The following is a 20475-nucleotide window of genomic DNA, read 5'->3' as shown; positions in this document are numbered from 1 at the left end:
CTATTATGTATGGCAGCCTACAGTATGAGTTAGCCTGAAGGTTAACCAAACTATAAATTATGGCAACCGTGCTTTGTATAACTAAGCTATTTTCTTATCTGAAGACATACTATGTTTTTGGTAAATCTTAATCGTATTTTATTATTGTGTGATAGGAAATGCAAACAATAAAAGATATCAAGCATGTGTTAAGTGATTATGTAGGAGGTGCGCACTATAAAAGATCCGTGCAAGTGGCAGAAATCAGCCAGGTTCTTTCTGGTACGAGGTTAGAGGAAAACCGCAGTCATGAAGGTTTTGATTTTCGCACTTGTTTGCTTACACCTCTCAGAGGGGATTGTGAGGTAAGTAACATTACATGTGGAAATTACTTTAATATCAAAGCTGAATAGCAGTTTAGATGTATAACTACAGAAATAATTTTTATGGACTGGCATATACAAAAACTATTGGGCTGAAGCCCCATGTTACAAAAACACAGCATTTTACACTACCTGCAAAGTGGATGGGATTCTGTTAGCATGCCAAATGTACCTGGCGTTTCCATTTTGGGTTGGGTTTTTTTTGCGTTTTGTTATGTATGGGCCTTAGCCTTACAAATGTGTATAGTCTAAGCAAATGCACTGTACAGGGGAAAATTGGCGATAGCAAGGAAAAATAAAGCAATTGCAGATGTAGAAATGAAAAATTGTAAATAGCTTGTGCTGAAAATTTACACAGCAATTTGCAGACATCATGATACACTTTGTTCATGGCACTTATTTGCACATATTTACTTTTATCTATATATCTTGATAGAAATAAGGATTTCCAACAAAGCAATTTTATGTATGTTGATTTTTGATGAATTCTATTATTTATGCATAGTATATTAGGGGAAAAGCTGAAAGACTAAAGCATTGACATGGACATTATGGAAGTCTTTTATAAATTTACAGAATGACAAGGCCACACTTGCTCATCACGAGACCAGAAAACCACCCAATGTGCCAAAGTTCTAAAACAGGAATAAGACCACCCAAATAGGGCCTATGATGTATAATATAAGACAATCCCATTTGTGAAAAACTTGCTGCTGGGGTCCAATTTTTCTATTTCAAAGCCATAATATGTATAGCTGTAGGATGGATCCTCTGAATTATCTTTTCTGGTAGCTCCAATAGTCCAGCACAGTTGTAACAAACCGAAACAACTTTGATAAAATAGAGAGAAGATTAAACATAACCTATATCGGGTTATATCATATCATCAGACCAGGCTATGATAATATACTGTAAGCTCAGTTTTACACAGGCATATTGCTTGCACCCCTATTATGGCTAAGTGTCTCAACTGAATTGCAGATACTAAAGGATCTATGAAGGAGTGAGCTTGAGATAGTAGATCTGTAATCACGCCTGGACACTCAGTCATGGAAAAATGTGAACCTGGCCTTAAAGAGGACATTTTATTACCACCATCAACTCCTACTATTTGCACCCTTGAATGAATACCAATCCACTGATTCTGACACACTTAGGAGTTTTACTCTAGTCCCCATGGTTCCAGAGATATTATGTTAGTTTTAATACAAGTATGTCCTTTACAATCAGGTGGGTGGTCCTTGTCTGTCTGCTCCAGCCCAGGACCACCCAGCTGTCAGTAGAGAACCTAACTAGTAAATTGGGTGCTGAAAACAGAAATGATTGCTTAGAAAAGTGGAAGCTAGAGAAAAAAAAAAAATCAACTGCACTGAAATCAGTGGAAATGCAAAAAGTAGGAATTCAGAGGTGGTGAAAAGTCCTCTTCAATCTGCAACGCTATCAAGCTTTTGAATTTAAGGCCGGGGCCCCACTGTGGCAGTAAGTGAATTGTATCCCCACTTTACAGTAAAATATGTGCAGCGGACACTCTACCAATTCTATCTACGGAAACGCCAACGACTTCCCTATAGGTATAATTGAAGCAGAAAATCCGCTGAAGAAACCTCTGTGAACTTTCTGTATAAAGCTCTGTGAGGAAACCGCAATGTGTTAGCATGTGGGGCCTTGGCCTTACACAGACTTTGGCAACCTATGGGCAGCATGGTGGCTCAGTGGTTAGCACTGCAGTGCTGGAGACCTGGGTTCAAATACTGCCAATGACGTCTGCAAGGAGTTTGTATGTTCTCTCCATCTTTGCGTGTGTTTTCTCCCACACTCCAAAGACATACTGATAGTGAATTTAGATTGTGAGCCCTATTCAGATTGCCTGCAGTAATGTGTCCATACATCATTAAATGTAACATTCCATATGAGAATATCCATAGTATACTAAACTTTTACATTTGGACATTTACTTTGCGCTCCTAAATAACCACAAACTACTGTAATGATACCACATGAGATTTGTGCTAATTCTGGATTTTTTTCAGAGTCCCACTGACTAAGGGAAAGTCCATCCGGCAGAACATGCGTGAAGCTGGAGTCCTGGATGAATACCTGAAGACTCACAAGATTGATCTGTCTCAAAAATATTCAGGATATGCTGTTGCTTCTGAGAACATGTATTTTGATGTATGTAAGATTTCCTCATACAGAACTTATTATACTTATTAAATGTGTATAAGTAAGGGAAAAGTAGAAGAAAGGTGTAAGCATTTCAAACAGTCTTGTTGTAACTACAAATATATACATTTATAGCTTTAAGGAGACACTATGGATGGACTGCTAATACAGATAAAGGGCAGCTGGGGGAATAAGTGGCTGGTCAGAATCTAATTTCTTAGAGTAGATCTAGTCTATAAACCACCACAATGTTGACTGTGTGAGTTGTGTCCCATACTCTGCAAAGGAGGTTTGCTGGGATTTATTTTTGATGGCTTATTGTTAGGATAGGCTATCAATATCTGATTGTTGTGGGGGTGACACCTGGCACCCACACTGATAAGCTATTCAGGACTGCTACTGTGTATTATAAGAGCTCAGTCCCAATTCAGTACAATGGGAGCAGAGCTGTGGTAATGCTGTATCAGCCACTATACAATGTGCAAAGCCATCTGCTTCAAGCTCAATATATTGTATAGCACTTTGTCCGCAGCATTACTGAGAAGCTGATCATTGCGGGGGTTGGGTGTCAGCCCTTACTTATCAGGTGTTGATGGCCTATGGTATAATAACAATATTGTAATAAATGAATTCCTTGAAACGTCCATGAGGCTAAGGCTCCATGTTGAGGAAACAAAGAATTTTTGGCTGTCCTGGACTGGCTTAGCACCAAGCGGTGGTTTGGGGAGGCCACTGGAGCAGCGCTGCCCCAGCAGCCTCCTCTCATGCTCAGGCAGAGAGCAGGTCATCTCCGTGCCTGCTCTCTGCCGGCGAACTGCGCTAAGCCCCGCCCCCTGCACTTCACCACGCCCCCTGCGCTCCGACTCGCCCCTCCGCTCTGCCCCCTCCTCCTGGCGGGGGGGGGGGGGCGGCTTTCTGTAGTTCGCCTCGGGCGGCGAAAGGGGCAGGTTTGCCCCTGCCGTTGCAAGTAATGGTTTTTATACAGTTTAAGGCTGAGGCCCCACGTTGCGGAAACATAGCTTCTTCTATTGCAGATTGCTGCGTTTTTTGAGCCATACCTAGGAGTTGCCACAAAAGGAATGGGAAATATATAGAAAGTTCTAATACTTCTCCCTTCTGCTCAAACCACTCCTAACTTTGGCTAAAAAAAAAAAAACGCAACAAAATCTGCAACAAAAAAAAGCTGTGTTTCCGCAATGTGGGGCTTCGGCCTTACAATCCCTGCAAAGTGAATGAGAGTTCACTAATCTCAACCATACATCACAAACAATAAAAGCTATGGAAAAGCTTGTTGATTTTAGCTGCAGAATTGTGATTGTTTTCCCTGTATATTTGATACAGGAGGAAAATGCAGAGAAAAATGCTGCAAAAAATGTAATGTTTTTCCTAAATTCTCATAATGTTTATTAGTGTAGAGCAGAAGCAAAATACAATATATAATAAAGAAACAATAAAAAACCAAGTACATGTAGAATATCATTGGAAAAAGATTTATATCACTGTTTATTACAACTGGTACTTACATTTGTATCATACTGCTGCTCATAATCTTATGTATATGTTTGCTCTTTAGACATATTACTATGGACAAATTAGTATTGGAACACCTCCCCAGAACTTCCTGGTTTTGTTCGACACCGGTTCCTCTAACCTCTGGGTCCCATCTACCTACTGTCAGAGCACAGCCTGCAGTGAGTATATTGTACAGTCATTTATACAGTCCTTGACTTACAAATGCATGCTCGCACAATCATTTGTTCATAGTAGTATGGATAATGTATGTCATTGGTTAGCATCACTACTTGTCACCCAGAATTGACCAAATGTCCTATTACTGAAAGAACAAAAATATAGCATTGCTTCTCAACTCTCCCAACTGGTCAGAATTTCAGGACTTCCTGGGAACAAGCAGGACAGTCTATGAATTTCCATAGACATAAGTGAGGTCCTCCATACTCCTTTATCAATTGTGTGGCCCTCTGTTGACTTCTTTTCTATGAACTAGTTCCCTGAACTGAGCTCCATATTGCCCATACATTCCTGTCCTACAGGTCCAATATACCTTTTAATACACGACAATATCCTGCTGGCCTTAGAAGCAGCTGATTGACATTGCATGCTGTAATTTAGTCTATGATCTACAAGTACACGCAAGTTCTTCTCCACCAGTGACTCTCCCACCTTTACTCCCACGAGGACATATGTTACATGCAGATTATTTTCCCATATTAATAACTTTACATTTATCCGCATTGAACCTCATTTGGATGCCCAAACGCACTGTCTGTCCAAATCTGCTAATAAACTATGTACATCCTCCATAGACTGAACATATTTGAAAATTGCAGCATGTCAATTATATCTGTGGAATTATATCTGTCACTTATAACATATATACAGGAGTATGTACAGTTACTGTACATACTACTGTATATGGTCACTTAAAAGCCCCTCAGTTTCCCCACAATGGATTTTAAGCTCACTGGTCTATAATTACCTGGGGTAGTCCTAGAGCCCTTTTTGTAAATAGGTGCCACATTAGCTTTGCGCCAGTCCCTTGGCAATGTACCAGTCACTAGAGAATCTCTAAAAATTAGAATACTGTTCTATAAGTACCTGTGGGTGTAATCCATACAGACCCAGAGCCTTGCTCACATTTAGTTTGTTTGGCCTGTTTTGGACTATTTCTATGTTTATCCAGTTTAGTATATTAATTGATGTATTACCAGCATTTAGTGACACATACATCAACTACTCCCTGTAGTTTTGTGTTTATGGAGCTAAATAACCCATTTAGTAGACAAATGACAATTATTGTCAGTGCATTGCCATATGATTATCTATACAGGAGATTCTGAAATCACCACTTGTTGGAGAGGATACATTGAGAAACACTGACAACTTTTTCGTAATTTTTGTACATTCTTGTGGTTGAATTAAGGTAGGCTTAGATATGTCAGAGTTGCTGATTTTCATTTAACTTATAAAGCCACACACAAATCTAAGCATATGGAAGATTTACAAGGGCGGAAAAGCCACAGATGCTTTTACTGCTGTAGGGTGAATGAATGGTAAATCCAAGACAAAAATGACAGTAAACTGTGCATAAGAACAGACTTTCCATGCAAAAAAGCACCATAAAAACACCTGTATTGCTGGGCATTTTTATGCTGTTTTATGCCCTTTGTGGGGGTTTTTTATATACATAGCATTTTTTCAGAATTTTTTCCCCACCTTTTTTCCCTATAATGAAATCAAAAGCAAAAAGCCTGAAATTTCCTTTCTAAGTGAATAACCTGTAACATCTGTCTGCAGAATTTTAACAACACTTTTTTAACTATGAAAAATAAACATTAAAATTGCAAACAAACACAAAAAAGCTTGTATGAAACCAGCCTTTATAAGTGATAATATTTATATGTTATGCTTGTTGCAAAGACATGTTAAACAGTATTGCTACACTGTGAAGGAACACAAGTAATAGAAATATATATATTTTTCAGCAAACCATCATGTATTTAACCCAAGCCAGTCATCAACCTACAGTTCCAATGGACAGCGTTTTACTATGGGATATGGAGGTGGAAATGTTGCCAGCAGTGTCACTGGAGTGTTTGGATATGATACAGTCTATGTAAGTCATTGTGTATAACCAGGTTACACTTTCAGTCTTAGCATTCATTAGGTTGCTTCACAAGGCTTTTTTTTCTAGTCACTCAGTCCATGTTCCATAGAATAGAATGAAAGCTACAAAGTTTGTAAAAATAAAAAAATTGCATGATATGCCAAAAAGACAATGGCAATTTAGATCAGATTACTTAGGCCTGGTTCACATCTGCGTTCAGTATTCCAATCGGGGAATCTGCTTCGGGACCCCCAAATGGAATACCGAATGTATTGACAAACTGATGAAAGCAGACGGACCTCATAGACTATAATATATATGGAGAAAAGTACTTCATGATCTACTTTCCTTTCCGCATAACTTGTGCAGACACAGTGCGGAAAACACATGGACCCCATTATAGTCTATGGGGTCCATGTGCTTTCATAAACTCACTGCTTGTCAATGCATTTGGTATTCCGTTCAAGGGGTCCCCAAGTGGACTCCCCGAGCAGAATACTAAATGCAGATGTGAACCAGGCCTTAGTATAAATGAAATGACACAATTGGTCTGTTGTTGTGGCAAGTACAATCGGTGTTAGTTATACATTTAACCTTTTTTTTTTAGATTCAAGGTTTAACCATCACAAATCAAGAATTTGGTTTGACCATAACTGAACCCTCTGGTAACTTCTATTACTCGCCATTTGATGGTATCTTGGGATTAGCTTATCCTGGTCTTTCAGTTGGTGGCGCCACCACTGTGATGCAAGGAATATTGCAGGAGAACCTCCTGAATCAGCCCATTTTCGGCATCTACCTTGGCAGGTAAGATATATCTTCTGTTTTCATGGAATATTTACATACAGTAGAATAAACTAATAATGTTAATCAATGTTAAGTTTGTTGAAAGAAACCTTCATTATTTAACCCTGTTTAGATTACATTTATGTAACGGTTCGGTACACTGGTGCACATACAGATGGTCTTCCTTGATGCTCTCCAAAGTAATATGTTGAACAATAAGCTCTGTTGACCAGAATGACACTCCAGCCATTACGCTGGCCGCCTGCCCTAGTTCTAGTCATCTAATATTTTTCCATTTTTATTTTCAGCCAATCCGGTGAGGTTGTATTTGGAGGTGTGAATAATAACCTTTACACTGGACAAATAAGCTGGGCTCCACTTTCCAACGAGCTGTACTGGCAGGTGGCTCTCCAGGAGTAAGTTTCCTATACTGTAATATCATTTATTTATTATGTCCTGCAAGATTTATTTATCCAAGTCATATTCAGACATCTGCTGGGCAGAGATATACATTAAAGTTATGCGAGTGATTTCGCAATTATTATATTTCTGGATACCGGATTGACAGACAGCACAGTAGAGCTTGTGGATACACATGTGGACTTTCTAGATGTCTAAGTATTATAAATCTTGGCTAGGGTTTTGTGTAGTAGTGTTGACTAAATTATCAGGGTGAAGTTGGTTTGAAAATTCTAAACTTTAATATGACCGGTATGAACTACCATAACTCTGGTACTGTTCAGTAGAATTGCTGGGGCTGGGATGGTTAAACATGGGTACAATATACTTGTCTGAACTAGGCCTAATACTCACAAATCCATTTATAGCAGGCCTTTACTTTGTTATTCCTATCATTTGCTGCATATAATGTATAAATTATGGCAATACTACAATAAAACTACAGCCATATACAAACAGTTCAATATCCTTGAACTAGAGTTTAATGACAAATCTCCATGTCCACATTACATAGAAGCTCTCAAAGCTGTCTGTCTGTCTTAACTATAAGAATCCTACAAACAATGGATAGACATTTATATATAATGATTGTTTCACCTATATACTAAATTAAGTTTATTTTTACAGATTTTCCATCAATGGACAAGCTACTGGCTGGTGTAGCAATGGTTGTCAAGCCATCGTAGATACTGGAACCACTCAACTGAATATTCCCCAAACATATATGCAACAGCTCCTGCCATACCTCGGCATCCAGTCACAGAGTGGAAACGTAAGATAACTTTGTAAAAATGTTACATAATTTTTTTAAAATACATATAAGAATTCAGCAAAGGGACAAATACTACAAATACTAAAGGAATATTTTAAAAGATTCAGAAAAGACTACTCATGGATGTGATATGATCTTTCCATAACTCCTATTTACTTCTAAGGGGTTACAAAAACAGCAATTTTGCCTGTTAGTTTCCAAAAATCCCATACTACCATCTCAGCCAAACTAGATGAGATAGGATTAACCCATTAAGGGTAAGTTTACACAGAGTTTTTTGGTCAGGATTTTGATGCCGTATCCACCCCAAAATCCTGACCAAAAAGACAGCTCCCATTGATGCATCGGCCTGAAGACACTACCTACTCCGGACTAGGCCCATTCATTGGGCCTAGTCCAGAACAGAGTGCACGTCTGGATGCCAATGCAGTGCACCGGCTTTCAGTCACGGCTACCCGGTTTTTGGACCAGAACCTGAGGCGGCCTCCAGTCTTTAAGTTCCGGACTCAGGTTCCTCCTCAGGTTCCGGTCCAAAAAACCCCGTCTGAACTTACCCTTAGAGCTATAGCCTGCGCATTATAATTTCAGATTTATCTGTAGTTTGTTAGCTATACATTTCGTAGAGGTCAACCATCTATCAGAAATAACTCTTTGTGAGACAAACCCCTATAATCCACTGCAAGGAAAATAGCATTTCATGGTGGCGATTCAGATAAATTTGATTTATGCACAAGCAGGACAGCTACATTACATATTTTCCCCTCCATAACTTCTCTACACACTAATATATAGCGTTCATTCTTGTGAAACTACTTCTTGGCTATGGGGTCACTGAGGTAACATGCAGTTCAATTGGTAGGACTTTTTTGCTTCTATTGGAGGATTTAGGAACATGACCTGGTTTAAAGGATACCTTCTGATTAATAGCTAGTAAACATGTTGTATAGTAGACCAGGAAAACTATATTTTATTTATATTGATATTTACATAATAAGAAATGATATATTGATTAAATTGCAACATTTAATTATTAATAAATATGCTGGTCGATATGTGATTTACAGCACACTTAGTGAATATATTCTCCATTTTCAGTATTATGTTAACTGCAACAACCTTCAGAATATGCCAACTCTCAGCTTCACCATCAATGGTGTCTCCTTCCCCTTGCAGCCATCTGCATACATCATTCAGGTAAGAACTTAAAACTTATCTTCTGATAGCAGCGCAGTTGTATATAGCCTTAAAAAAATTCAAATATTGTAGTGTGTAAAGATTTTCTGTAAGATTCCAAAATATTTTTCACTTTATATTGTAGCTTGTTTGTTATAGATATTAATTTTCAGGCTCTGTTGTAAAGTTTTCACACTAGCGTTTGGGTTTCCGTTCTTTGGGTTCACTTGGGACCCGAAGAACGGAAACTCAATCTGCTTAAAAAGCAGTTACCGCAGACCCTATAGATTATAATGGGGTCTGCCAGGTTTCCGCCCAAAAAATGCAGAGAGAAAAGTCTTGCTTGCAGGACTTCTCTCTGCAATTTTCAAGCGGATTTGGGGACGGAATCCCCAAACGGAGTTTAATTGCTGATGTGAATCCATCCTTATCTATTTTTAAGAGAATTGTTTTTTTATTTTGTTTATATCATAATACAAACCTGTTCAGATTTCTCTGATATACTGATAATAACATTACGTTTATGTCAATGTTCTAGGAGAATGGATACTGTTATGCCAACTTCCTAGACATCAGCCTTCCAGCTCAGAATGGAGATCCTCTCTGGATCCTGGGAGATGTTTTCCTGAGGGAATATTATTCAGTCTTTGATTTTGGAAACAACCGTATTGGTTTTGCTCCAGTGGCATAAATAGCCAGATTGCCTGGGATTAAGACTGTAAGGACAACATTGTGATCAATAACATGATCTATCAGTTAATTTGATTGCAAAATACTATGTGGAATATTCTTATATGCTAAATATCCCTGTCTACCACTTCTAGCAATAAACTGGCTACAAAAAATGACATTGTTGTTCTTGTTTCCTATACTCTTTGATGAATGAAGGATAATTGCCGGAAAATCACAAATCATTTTTATTCCACTATATTTGCCAACACTTTTCGGAATTATAGTATTTCCATTATATTTGCCAACAATATTCCCAGCACTTAATAAAGATGGTACAAATGTTATGTTGTTACACACACATGTCAATCTTACACAGTTTAGAGATCCCAGGGATGTAATAATTTACTGGCTATATCTTTGCAACTGTAAGGTCATCCATGTTTTTATGTCTGCCCTTACTTAGAGATAGATAATCTTTCTAGTTATACTTTTATAGAAATAGTTTATTTTTATTTTAATTATTTTTAGACGAAAATAAAATAAAATACAGTAAATACATGAAAAAAGTCTCAAATATAGCCTCCACAGTGTTGATAAAGACCAAAGTCAAAGAGACATAAAGTACCCTCTTACAGCAGGGATGAAGCATCCAAGGAACACATCAGGTATTGTCCCTATTATACCTTAGTCTGCACCCTGTGTGTCCTCAGTAAAAACTCTTGCCCTGACAAGGGCAGTGCCACAATTTCTATGTCACAGCGAAGAAGACAGTGCTCAGACTGAATCAAAATATTAAAGGAAAGAAGGCAGTGAGGAATCATTAAACAATAGTCAGAATTAGTGATGAGTGAAGCGATTTTGCAGAAGTGGAATTCGAACCGAATTTGAGGAAATCTTCGATTCGCCTAGAATGCAGATTTTTTTTCACGCTTCGATGCATCAAATTGCATTTTTTAATAAAATGGCCACTGTGCATGCAAAGACCAGGGAATTCTGGGAGCGCAGGATCACCCATAATGACAATTGTGCAGGTAATCAGCAGCCAGCCGCCCCGGTGATGTCACAGTCCTATAAAAATTTGCGGCCATTTTAGGTACCATCATTTCACATCACTCCTACTGCAGGGATAGACATGAGCAGGAGCTAGGGACAGTATTAGAAAACAAATTAAAGTTCACGGAAAGAGGATTGCTAGTGAAGGGAAAGTGTAGGGAGGAAATCAAAGAAGAATTTGGGGTGGTTGCTGCATCATTAACAGAAAGAAACTTAATACACATTGCAGTGTTCACTGCCGCTATACTGCTGTTATTACTCATACCTGTGTGTTTAAGGTGGAACACAACAAGCCTTTTACAGCAAAAATTAGTGAATTATCATCCAATATTACCTGCACTCAGCTCATCACGCCTTTTTGTAGGGGTTCAATAGGAGGAAAGAAATTAGGGGCAAATTAGTCATTCTGTTGCAAGTATACAATTACAGGCCATTTCTCAATACAGTTGTGGCAAAAATCAAGAATTCTTAGCCAGCAATCTCTGGAATTACCAGTTATGCTCACTTTTATTTTAAAGGTATTTAATAGTGGGGAAAAACAATTAGGGGCTCATTAGCCATTGTGTGCAGAGTATACAATTACAGGCTATTTCTAAGTATGTCAGGCAGAGAGGCGACAGGTCATGCACAGGGGAGCACCAGAGGCCTAAATGTTTCTGGCGCAGGCTCAGTTCACAACAGAGTAAGGGGGTGTGGCAGCAGGGGTCACTTTCAGAGGTCTGAGTTCCCTGCGTCAAGTTGCGGTCGTGTCTTGACTAGCATCCACTTCATCCCAAGTCACATCAGACAACCCCAGTCAAGAGTTGTTGGGTTCTTCAGAAACAACCCTTAATTTTCATGGCCCAGGAGCAGGCTCTGTGTCCTCAGGTATCCTGAATCTGCCTCTGTCCTTTTATGTTTGCTCAACTAGAGAATTACTGTATGCTGTGGGCTCAGATCCACTATATTGTGAGGACGAGATACTACTGGACAGTCAGCAGCTACTGCCCAGCCAAGATCTGTAGGAGAAAAAAGAGAGAGACACCGAGCGCACTAAGTACAGTATTAAACTGTCGGGATGGGTCAAGTCTTGACTTATAACAATGACCAATTGGCCTCTCACCTGATTGAATAGTAATGAAACACAACACCCAAGGTCTGGGTTGTCTAATAGGTAGTACAGGCGAGAGTGGCAGCGGCTCCTTCAACATACACCGGATAACCGGGAAGTAAACGTAGCAACAGGGAGAGAGTAGGGTCCACGCTCAGAGGTCGTGGATCGATCATGTAGATAAGAGAAACTTTATTGTAACAAACACAGTACAGCACAACGCATTTCGGGTTAAAAGGAACCCTTTTTCGAGTGCAAAATTTCACTGTAAAGATGGGGAAGAGTAAAAGCGATTGAGTGTATTGCTAAAAAAACAAAAAACAAACACAAAACCTGAGACAATAGAGACGGTCTATTCACCAGACATCATCATGTCCTAATCTAATTTAAGTCAGGGAACAACCCTGTTTCTGTTTTTAGATGTATATATTTCCTAAAGGGTAAAATCCATTTATTTATTTAGTTCTTTTCATTTAGGAGAATGGTTTTCATGAATTTGATTACACAACTTTTATGTTTAATGTGATATATGGATGTATGTATATATTTGCATGTTTGTATATGTTCATATACACTCGATTTATGAATTCCTCATAATAGGGGTTCTGTGAATACTTGAAACTTGAACCAAAATGTAGGTTTCTCCAATTCTGGTTTTATTGACTAGCTGTTTTTATTGACTAGCTGTATTTATCTATTACAATTGATATTGGGTAGGATGTCTCCCTGGGTCTATTGTCTCAGGTTTTGTGTTTGTTTTTTGTTTTTTTAGCAATACACTCAATCGCTTTTACTCTTCTCCATCTTTACAGTGAAATTTTGCACTTGAAAAAGGGTTCCTTTTAACCCGAAACACGTTGTGCTGTACTATGTTTATTACAATAAAGTTTCTCTTATCTACATGATCGATCCCTGACCCTTTATGTATGACCTCTGAGCGTCATACCGGACCCTACTCTCTCCCTGTTGCTAAGATCTGGAGGAGACATCCGCCTCTTCCTCCAGTGGTAGTGATGAGGAGAGTGGTGTGGGAGCTGGTGTTGTGAGCGGTCAGGCTCCTGACTGCTCCTGACTGTTGAGGAGGACATCAGTGACCTGCAGATATTATTAGATGATGATGTGGCCGACTGCAATTGGGATAACTAATTGCTCTCCACAATGTTAGACCCTCGGGGAAAAATGGAGGCCTTTTTTTTTTACACCTGCTGAGTGGGAGGACAAACTGAACTACTATATAGACTTGCTATGTAGCAAGTTGGCTGCTGCCTATCTGCGCCATTGTCCATCCTCTTGCTTGTCCTACCAGGGGAGCCCTCAGCACTCAACTTGCACTGGCATGGCAGCTGTAGAAGGGGGTGGGGGTGGAAGGAGCAGCATGGGCTCCATCAGTAGTAGCCTGAGCCTAGAGTCACCGATGAGCAGCTTTCTTCTTTCCATAGTGAAGAAGCTGCTCATCAGCAGCTAGACAAAGAACAGAACTTGAACCAGCAGGTGATGGCATACTTAGAGTGCATGCTTCCACCCATCGTGGAAGATCCGCTGGACTTCTGGGAAGCAAAACTAGATATGTGGCTGCAACTGGCTGAGTTCGCCCTGAAAAGGCTGTCCTGCCCGGCCAGTGGTGTGACATCAGAGTGGATGCTTAGTGCGGCAAATATCATAGTTACTCAATGAGAGAACAGCCTCCCACAACATAGGCTGATATGCGATGTTTCCATCCTCTGGAATTCAACCCTCCATTTGTTGGATCAACTATATGAACATACAAAAATCAATAAAGAATTTCTTGATGATCCAAGCAGACAGAGGTACTCCCATTTGTAACTTTAGCGTTATGGCCTCCTCACGTTGCAGCCACTTCTTCACTCTGTTACTGTGAACTGTATGGCCTTCCCATTGCAACTGCAACCTACACACTCTGCAACTGGATCCCTGTATGGCTTCATAAGACTGCTATAATCTGCAAACTCTGCCACTGGGTCACTGTAGGGCCTCATAAGGCTATTGTCATGTCCACACTCTGCCACTGGGTCACTGTATGGCCTCATAAGGCTATTGTCATGTCCACACTCTGCCACTGGGCGACTGTATGGCTTGTAAGGCTGCTACAACCTCCAGACTGGACAGGTGACGCAGCTTCTGCCTCCACATTCTCATGCCGTTGGCCCTGCAATGTCCGACTCATCCTCCACTGTAAAGAGAAGAAAAAACAAGGTCCCCGGCACCGAGCCGTTCTTTGCGTAATACCCTTGGTATATTGATGGAAGAAAGTAATATACAATCAGGTGTCCGCTCACCTGGTTTGGTTGTGTGGAACACAACAACCAATGAACATAGTAGGCAAGAACCAGTAGAAAACTGGGAGGCAGCTGCTGATAGCCGTCACGGAGGACGTGGATCTATGGTAGAGGGAAGGACCAGCCTTTGCGGAGGACAGGCGGAGAATCAGCGCTCACCAAATTTTTTGATAAATGGAAGTCAACTTTATTAGGCACCACACGTTCCGGGCAAGCAGCCCTTTTTCAAGTGCAATGTTAATCTTTTAAAATGAAATTCACAATTACATTCAATCATAATAAAACCAGAAACAAAGCATGCATAATGATTATAACATACATATGTGTACCTTGGAGAGTACATACGCATCAAGAAACCCTCATTAAAATAGTATAAGATGCACTCATGATAATAATAAAACATGTATAGAAAATACCAGTAAATAAATAAAATAAATAAATAAATAAGAAAAAATCACCACTCCCTTCTGCAACAAGACTACCAAAAGATGTCAAAAATTATGAGGATGGTTCCAAATATGATTAAGATATTGTTTAAAAAACATAGTTGTATGGCTACATTTACATATTAGATAAGTCACAATTGTATGGCTAGATTTCCATAACTAGCTGCCATAAATGCCAAAAGGGATGTCTACCATACATCCCCAAACAAATCTGTACAAAAATGCCGTCCAGCCAAAAAACATAAATCTGCATATGTCCACTATTAACACGACAGTTCAGTGAGCATCAAAAGTATATAACCCAAAAACACTTACCCCGTCGCTATGGACAGAAGGCTTGTCATAGCTGGGAGCCCTAGGGTTTATAAAGGGCTGGTAGAAGTCATGTGTATGGCAGGAAAAGAAGTCACGCGCCAAACCGCCGATACACACTATGACGGGAGCCGCATGTTTGCGGCGTCCAAGGTAATCCTATGCGCATGCGCGGGGATAGATGCCGGGCGCATGCGCAATGGCTGGCACGCACGATCTTACCATGTTGCTGGACACGCGAGGTATAAACCTCGCTCACTCACGGAGCAATCTCTTTAAATGAGAACAGATTCCCTCACTAGAGGTTTGAAGGTATTCAGTATGTGGGTGGTTCGATCATGCCTAGCCCAATAAAAACTGGGGCATGAAGTTACTAAAAAAGCTACTAAAAAAGGTAAAGAACAGAAAATGTTGCAAAAAAGAAGAAAGAAAAAGACATATATAAATAAATATCATAGGATGTAAGCCATGTATTATGTCCATAACATGGCATGAAAGGAGCTAAATACCATTGTATTCAAAACAATACAAGGGAAGAGTGGCAACACCAAATGAACTGGGCACAGATGTAAAAAATATAAATATAAATATAAAAATATACACATGGATATAAACATATACCCCAACCCTGCATAGGGAAATCTATATTAACAAATGATGAAATAAATAAATAGAAAAATAAAATAAATGGATTAAATGAATTATACTAAATATACTAAATGTATTATCATTAAGTAATGGATCCCACATACAATCAGAAGACCTATAACTGTATGATAGTAATAATGTATGAGGACTGGGCCAAAAAATATGGATAAAGAAGAAATATATATAAAAAAAGTAGTATGTGACCACAGTACAGAACCACATGTAGTTATTACGTATGGTTATTAATTATTATTAATTTATTGGGTAATGTCTTCCAGGGTTACATTAAGGCCTTTTGGAGACAGGCAATCAAATTTATAGATCCAATATATTTCTCTACGTCTGAGGATCTCAAATCTGTTATGTTTATGAACCGGGATCTGATCAATGGGGGTAACACTAAACCCTTCAAAGGAGCTGTTATGTTTGATGGCCGCGTGTCTCGAAACGCTATGTTTAAGGAAACCATTAACAACGTTGGACCTATGTTTGTTTAACCTGACCCTTAAAGGCATAGTTGTCCGACCTATATATTGTAACCCGCATGGGCATTCTAGCAGATAGATCACAAAAGATGACGAACAGTCTAGATGACCGCTAATTACAAAAGACTCTTTCGTTATATTACTTCTAACCTTAGTGGTTTTATCCGTGATGCAAGCACAACATTTACATCGTTTTTTGTTGCACCGGAAGCTACCTTTGGTGCTGGAGGGGCCCGGTTCGAGCAATTCCGTCTGTTTGAGCCTACTTGGTGCCACTAGACTTTGGAGAGTCCTAGCCCTCCTAAATATGAAACTCGGGTTTGGGGGTAAGTGGGCTCCCAAATGAGGATCCTTGAGGAGGATATTCCAATGTTTCCTCACGATGTTTCTTATGGATTGGTGAGCCCCATTGAAGGTGGTCAAAAACCTGCACTGATAATCCAATTCTGTCCCACGGGGCCGGGGTAATAGACATGTTTGTTGTGTCAGGGATGCCGCTTTTTCTTTTGCTGACATAATAACGGCCTTGGGATACCCTTTTGCTTGGAACCTATGTATCAAAATGCCACTTTGGTCCTCGTAGTCTTTCGCTTTGATGCAGTTCCTCCTTATTCTCTTAAACTGACCAAAAGGTACATTCTGTTTCCACCTACGGAGATGACAACTACGATACTCCAAAAAGGCATTACAATCCACCTTTTTAAAATGTGTTTTTGTGCATATTATGCCCTCCTCAATCATTAGATGTAGGTCTAAATACTCAATTTGGCTACAATTAGACTGGCCTATAAACTTTAACCCCCAATCATTAGAGTTGAGATGCCCCGTAAAATTGCTGAACTCTTCGTCTGTGCCCTCCCAAATAAATAGTAAATCATCAATATATCTACAATAGTAGATGATGTTCCTGGACCAATTATGAGCTCCATAGATATATGTCTTTTCAAATTGACCCACATACAGGTTTGCGTAACTTGGCGCAAATTTTGACCCCATAGCGGTCCCACACCGTTGAAGATATACCCGATCCTGGAACTCAAAGGTGTTATGATTAAGAATAAAATCAATTGAGTCTATAATAAATTTCTGTTGTTTGGATGGTAGGGTGGAATCTTCTACCAAACTCTTATTAATAGCTTGCAGACCTTTGGTATGTGGTATATTCGTGTATAATGAAGCCACATCGAGTGTGGCCCACCTATACGTGGGTTTCCATAGTTTACCAACAATATTGGATATCAAATGTGTGGTATCCTTTAAATATGAAGGTAGACACACCACTAGGGGTTGGAGTTGTTTATCTACATACTCGGATAAATTCCGCGTCAAAGATTTAAGACCCGAAATAATGGGTCTCCCCGGGGGTTCAACCAGGCTCTTGTGTATCTTTGGTATATGATAGTACAATGATAGAGATGGGTTTTCGATGGTAAGGTACTCCCTCTCTCTCTTATTGAGGATGCCCTCATCATAGCCTGTTTTAATCAATTGATGGTACAGTTGTGAATCAATAGGTGTAGGGTCCGCGGGTAGTACAGTGTAGAACACCTCGTCCGACAGGAGGCGTGCTGCTTCTTTAAGATAATCCTGTCTAGATTGAATGACGATCCCCCCCTTTATCAGCGTTGCGTATTACTATGTTGTAGTTATCACTCAATGACTTAATGGCTTGCTGTTCAACTTTACTCAAGTTTCTATGGGGACCTTGGGTACCAACATCAAGACCCAAAGCTCTGAAATCAGAGCCTACCATGGCAAAGAAGGTTTCGATATGACAACCTCTATGGTGGACAGGATAAAATTTAGACCTTGGTTTCAGGTCCGTGTGTGATACTGGAATATTGTCAGCGTTGTGCGCCATTTCTTCACTTACTGAGGGAACCAACTGAGTGGCAGCCTGTGCGGATTTTGAATTGGACTTTTCAATATTAAAATGCCTTTTTAATGTTAATTTTCTGATAAATTCATTCAAGTCGATAAACAACTGAAGATCGTCTAGGCGGAGGTCAGGACAAAAAGATAGACCCCTTTGGAGTATAGATTCCTCGGCCTTTGTTAGTTGATAATCGGATAAATTAAATATATTCCCTATACTTTGTTTCGTTTGGGGCTCGGGCTTAGATTCCCCATTATTATGGGTTCCGTGTTTGTGCTTCCTGGAGCCTCCCCTGCAACCTCTTCTGGTTCTGTATTTTTCCTTTTCAGGCGCATGGGACTGTAATAATCCGATATCTTGGTAATTCTGGTTAGAAGAGGAACCTCCTGAACATGCACCGCACTGGCCAGGGTCAGTGCGGTGGGAAGCGGTAAAAAAGACCCAGATAAATTGTCTGTGGTGTTCTTGTCTGCAGAGGATATCACCTCCTCAATTTGTGATGCGGTCATCGGGGAATGGTATAAAGAGTCATCCATTTCTGATGGGGAAATGGATTGGACTGTTACTGATAATAATGCTGTAGGTGTGCTAATAGGCGTGCCCGGAACATCTGGCATAACATCCATAGAGGAAGCAATCATCAATCTTAGAGGGGCCAAAATGAGTAGGTGGTAGACCTAGGGAGGTTAGCTCATGAATTTCGGGTGTAATCGGTTGTTGGCCCTTATGAGATTGTTGGGCCACTGATTTGATATTGGCACTGACCTTACGATGTTCCACTGGTACATGAATAGTTTGAATATGATTCTTAACGGTATTTGTTGTGTGACCACTGTTTAATGTCCCCTGCCTGTTCTGAGTTTTGGACAGCCGGGGTGCCGGGATCGGCCGGGCTCTGGGAATGCCCTTGTTGGTAGGTTTGAAGGTGGATGTGGTTTTTGTGTGTCCTTCTAGTTTGGATAATTTACCTTTAAGGACTTTTTTCCTCAATGACTGATGATCAATCCTACGTCCCCTCACTCTTGGAGAAGTCATGGTGGCTTGATCTGGTTCAACCGTGCGGGTGTTTTCCTGCCGGTATCGCCAGAAATGGGAACCTGCATCACCATAATCCATTCTGTCCCTATTTAGTTTATTAGTTTTAGTTTCTAAAAGTTTCCTTTCCGAGTTCAAAAGCCGTGTTTGGAGGACCCTACACATTCTTATGAAATCTGGATGATGATTATATTGATCTATCTCTGTGATCAACCGTTTTATCGTAATGTCCAAATCGTTGGCAATGGACAACCTTTTATGAGATAGTGCTTCTAGGAGATCGATACTACAGGTATGTAAATTTTTAGCCCAATTATCTGAAAAGGATGGATCATTCGGGAATGGGGATGGTAATTTAATACGTAAACCCCTAGGTATAATATTTTCCCTTAGGTATATCAGAAGGAATTTATGATCCAAAAAATGTCTAGTTTCATCATTAAGAGATTTTTCAAGATTCCAAAATAGGGTGCTCAATGCTTCACGATCTATATTCGTTGGGCCCTCCTGGTTGACTGAACTCTCCCCAAGCACAACTGGATGTGTTGTGCTGGGGGGTTTAGTGTATTGTTCAATGAGGTCCTCTCTCGTGTCTTTCCTGAGCCGGATAAAGTCCATGTTGGTGTGGATGGAAGGAACTTCTCAAGGTGCCAGGTCGAAACCACCTGGGATGGTGGTCAATCTCAACCTCCTTGGTCCGAAGAAGGGTAAGTAGAACTAGAAAGAGAAGAAAAAACAAGGTCCCCGGCACCGAGCCGTTCTTTGCGTAATACCCTTGGTATATTGATGGAAGAAAGTAATATACAATCAGGTGTCCGCTCACCTGGTTTGGTTGTGTGGAACACAACAACCAATGAACATAGTAGGCAAGAACCAGTAGGAAACTGGGAGGCAGCTGCTGATAGCCGTCACGGAGGACGTGGATCTATGGTAGAGGGAAGGACCAGCCTTTGCGGAGGACAGGCGGAGAATCAGCGCTCACCAAATTTTTTGATAAATGGAAGTCAACTTTATTAGGCACCACGCGTTCCGGGCAAGCAGCCCTTTTTCAAGTGCAATGTTAATCTTTTAAAATGAAATTCACAATTACATTCAATCATAATAAAAACCAGAAACAAAACATGCATAATGATTATAACATACATATGTGTACCTTGGAGAGTACATACGCATCAAGAAACCCTCATTAAAATAGTATAAGATGCACTCATGATAATAATA

General features: G+C 40.0%; 1 protein-coding gene across 1 annotated transcript; it reads left to right on the top strand.

Moving 5' to 3' along the window:
- The first annotated feature begins 228 nt into the window (after window positions 1–228).
- Window positions 229–10188, top strand: LOC142194900 (gastricsin-like). Its single transcript, XM_075264334.1, has 9 exons — window positions 229–344; window positions 2393–2534; window positions 4099–4216; window positions 6029–6159; window positions 6758–6957; window positions 7245–7352; window positions 8023–8167; window positions 9263–9361; window positions 9879–10188. The coding sequence occupies exons 1-9, from the start codon at window positions 289–291 to the stop codon at window positions 10029–10031; spliced, it is 1152 nt and encodes a 383-aa protein (XP_075120435.1). The 5' UTR covers window positions 229–288; the 3' UTR covers window positions 10032–10188.
- The last annotated feature ends 10287 nt before the right edge of the window (window positions 10189–20475 follow it).

The sequence above is a fragment of the Leptodactylus fuscus genome, chromosome 2 (assembly GCF_031893055.1).
Source record: "Leptodactylus fuscus isolate aLepFus1 chromosome 2, aLepFus1.hap2, whole genome shotgun sequence".
NCBI classification, from domain to species: domain Eukaryota; kingdom Metazoa; phylum Chordata; class Amphibia; order Anura; family Leptodactylidae; genus Leptodactylus; species Leptodactylus fuscus.
The sequence above is the reverse complement of the archived record's forward strand: the minus strand, read 5'-3'. Positions and strand labels throughout refer to the sequence as shown.

Bases quoted from the DNA above. Each gene is read 5' to 3' on its own strand.
- LOC142194900 (XM_075264334.1), top strand. From the start codon at position 289: ATGAAGGTTTTGATTTTCGCACTTGTTTGCTTACACCTCTCAGAGGGG. The intron at 6,160-6,757 runs GTAAGTCATTGT...TTTTTTTTTTAG, and splicing joins TTGGATATGATACAGTCTAT to ATTCAAGGTTTAACCATCAC. The intron at 9,362-9,878 runs GTAAGAACTTAA...TCAATGTTCTAG, and splicing joins CATCTGCATACATCATTCAG to GAGAATGGATACTGTTATGC.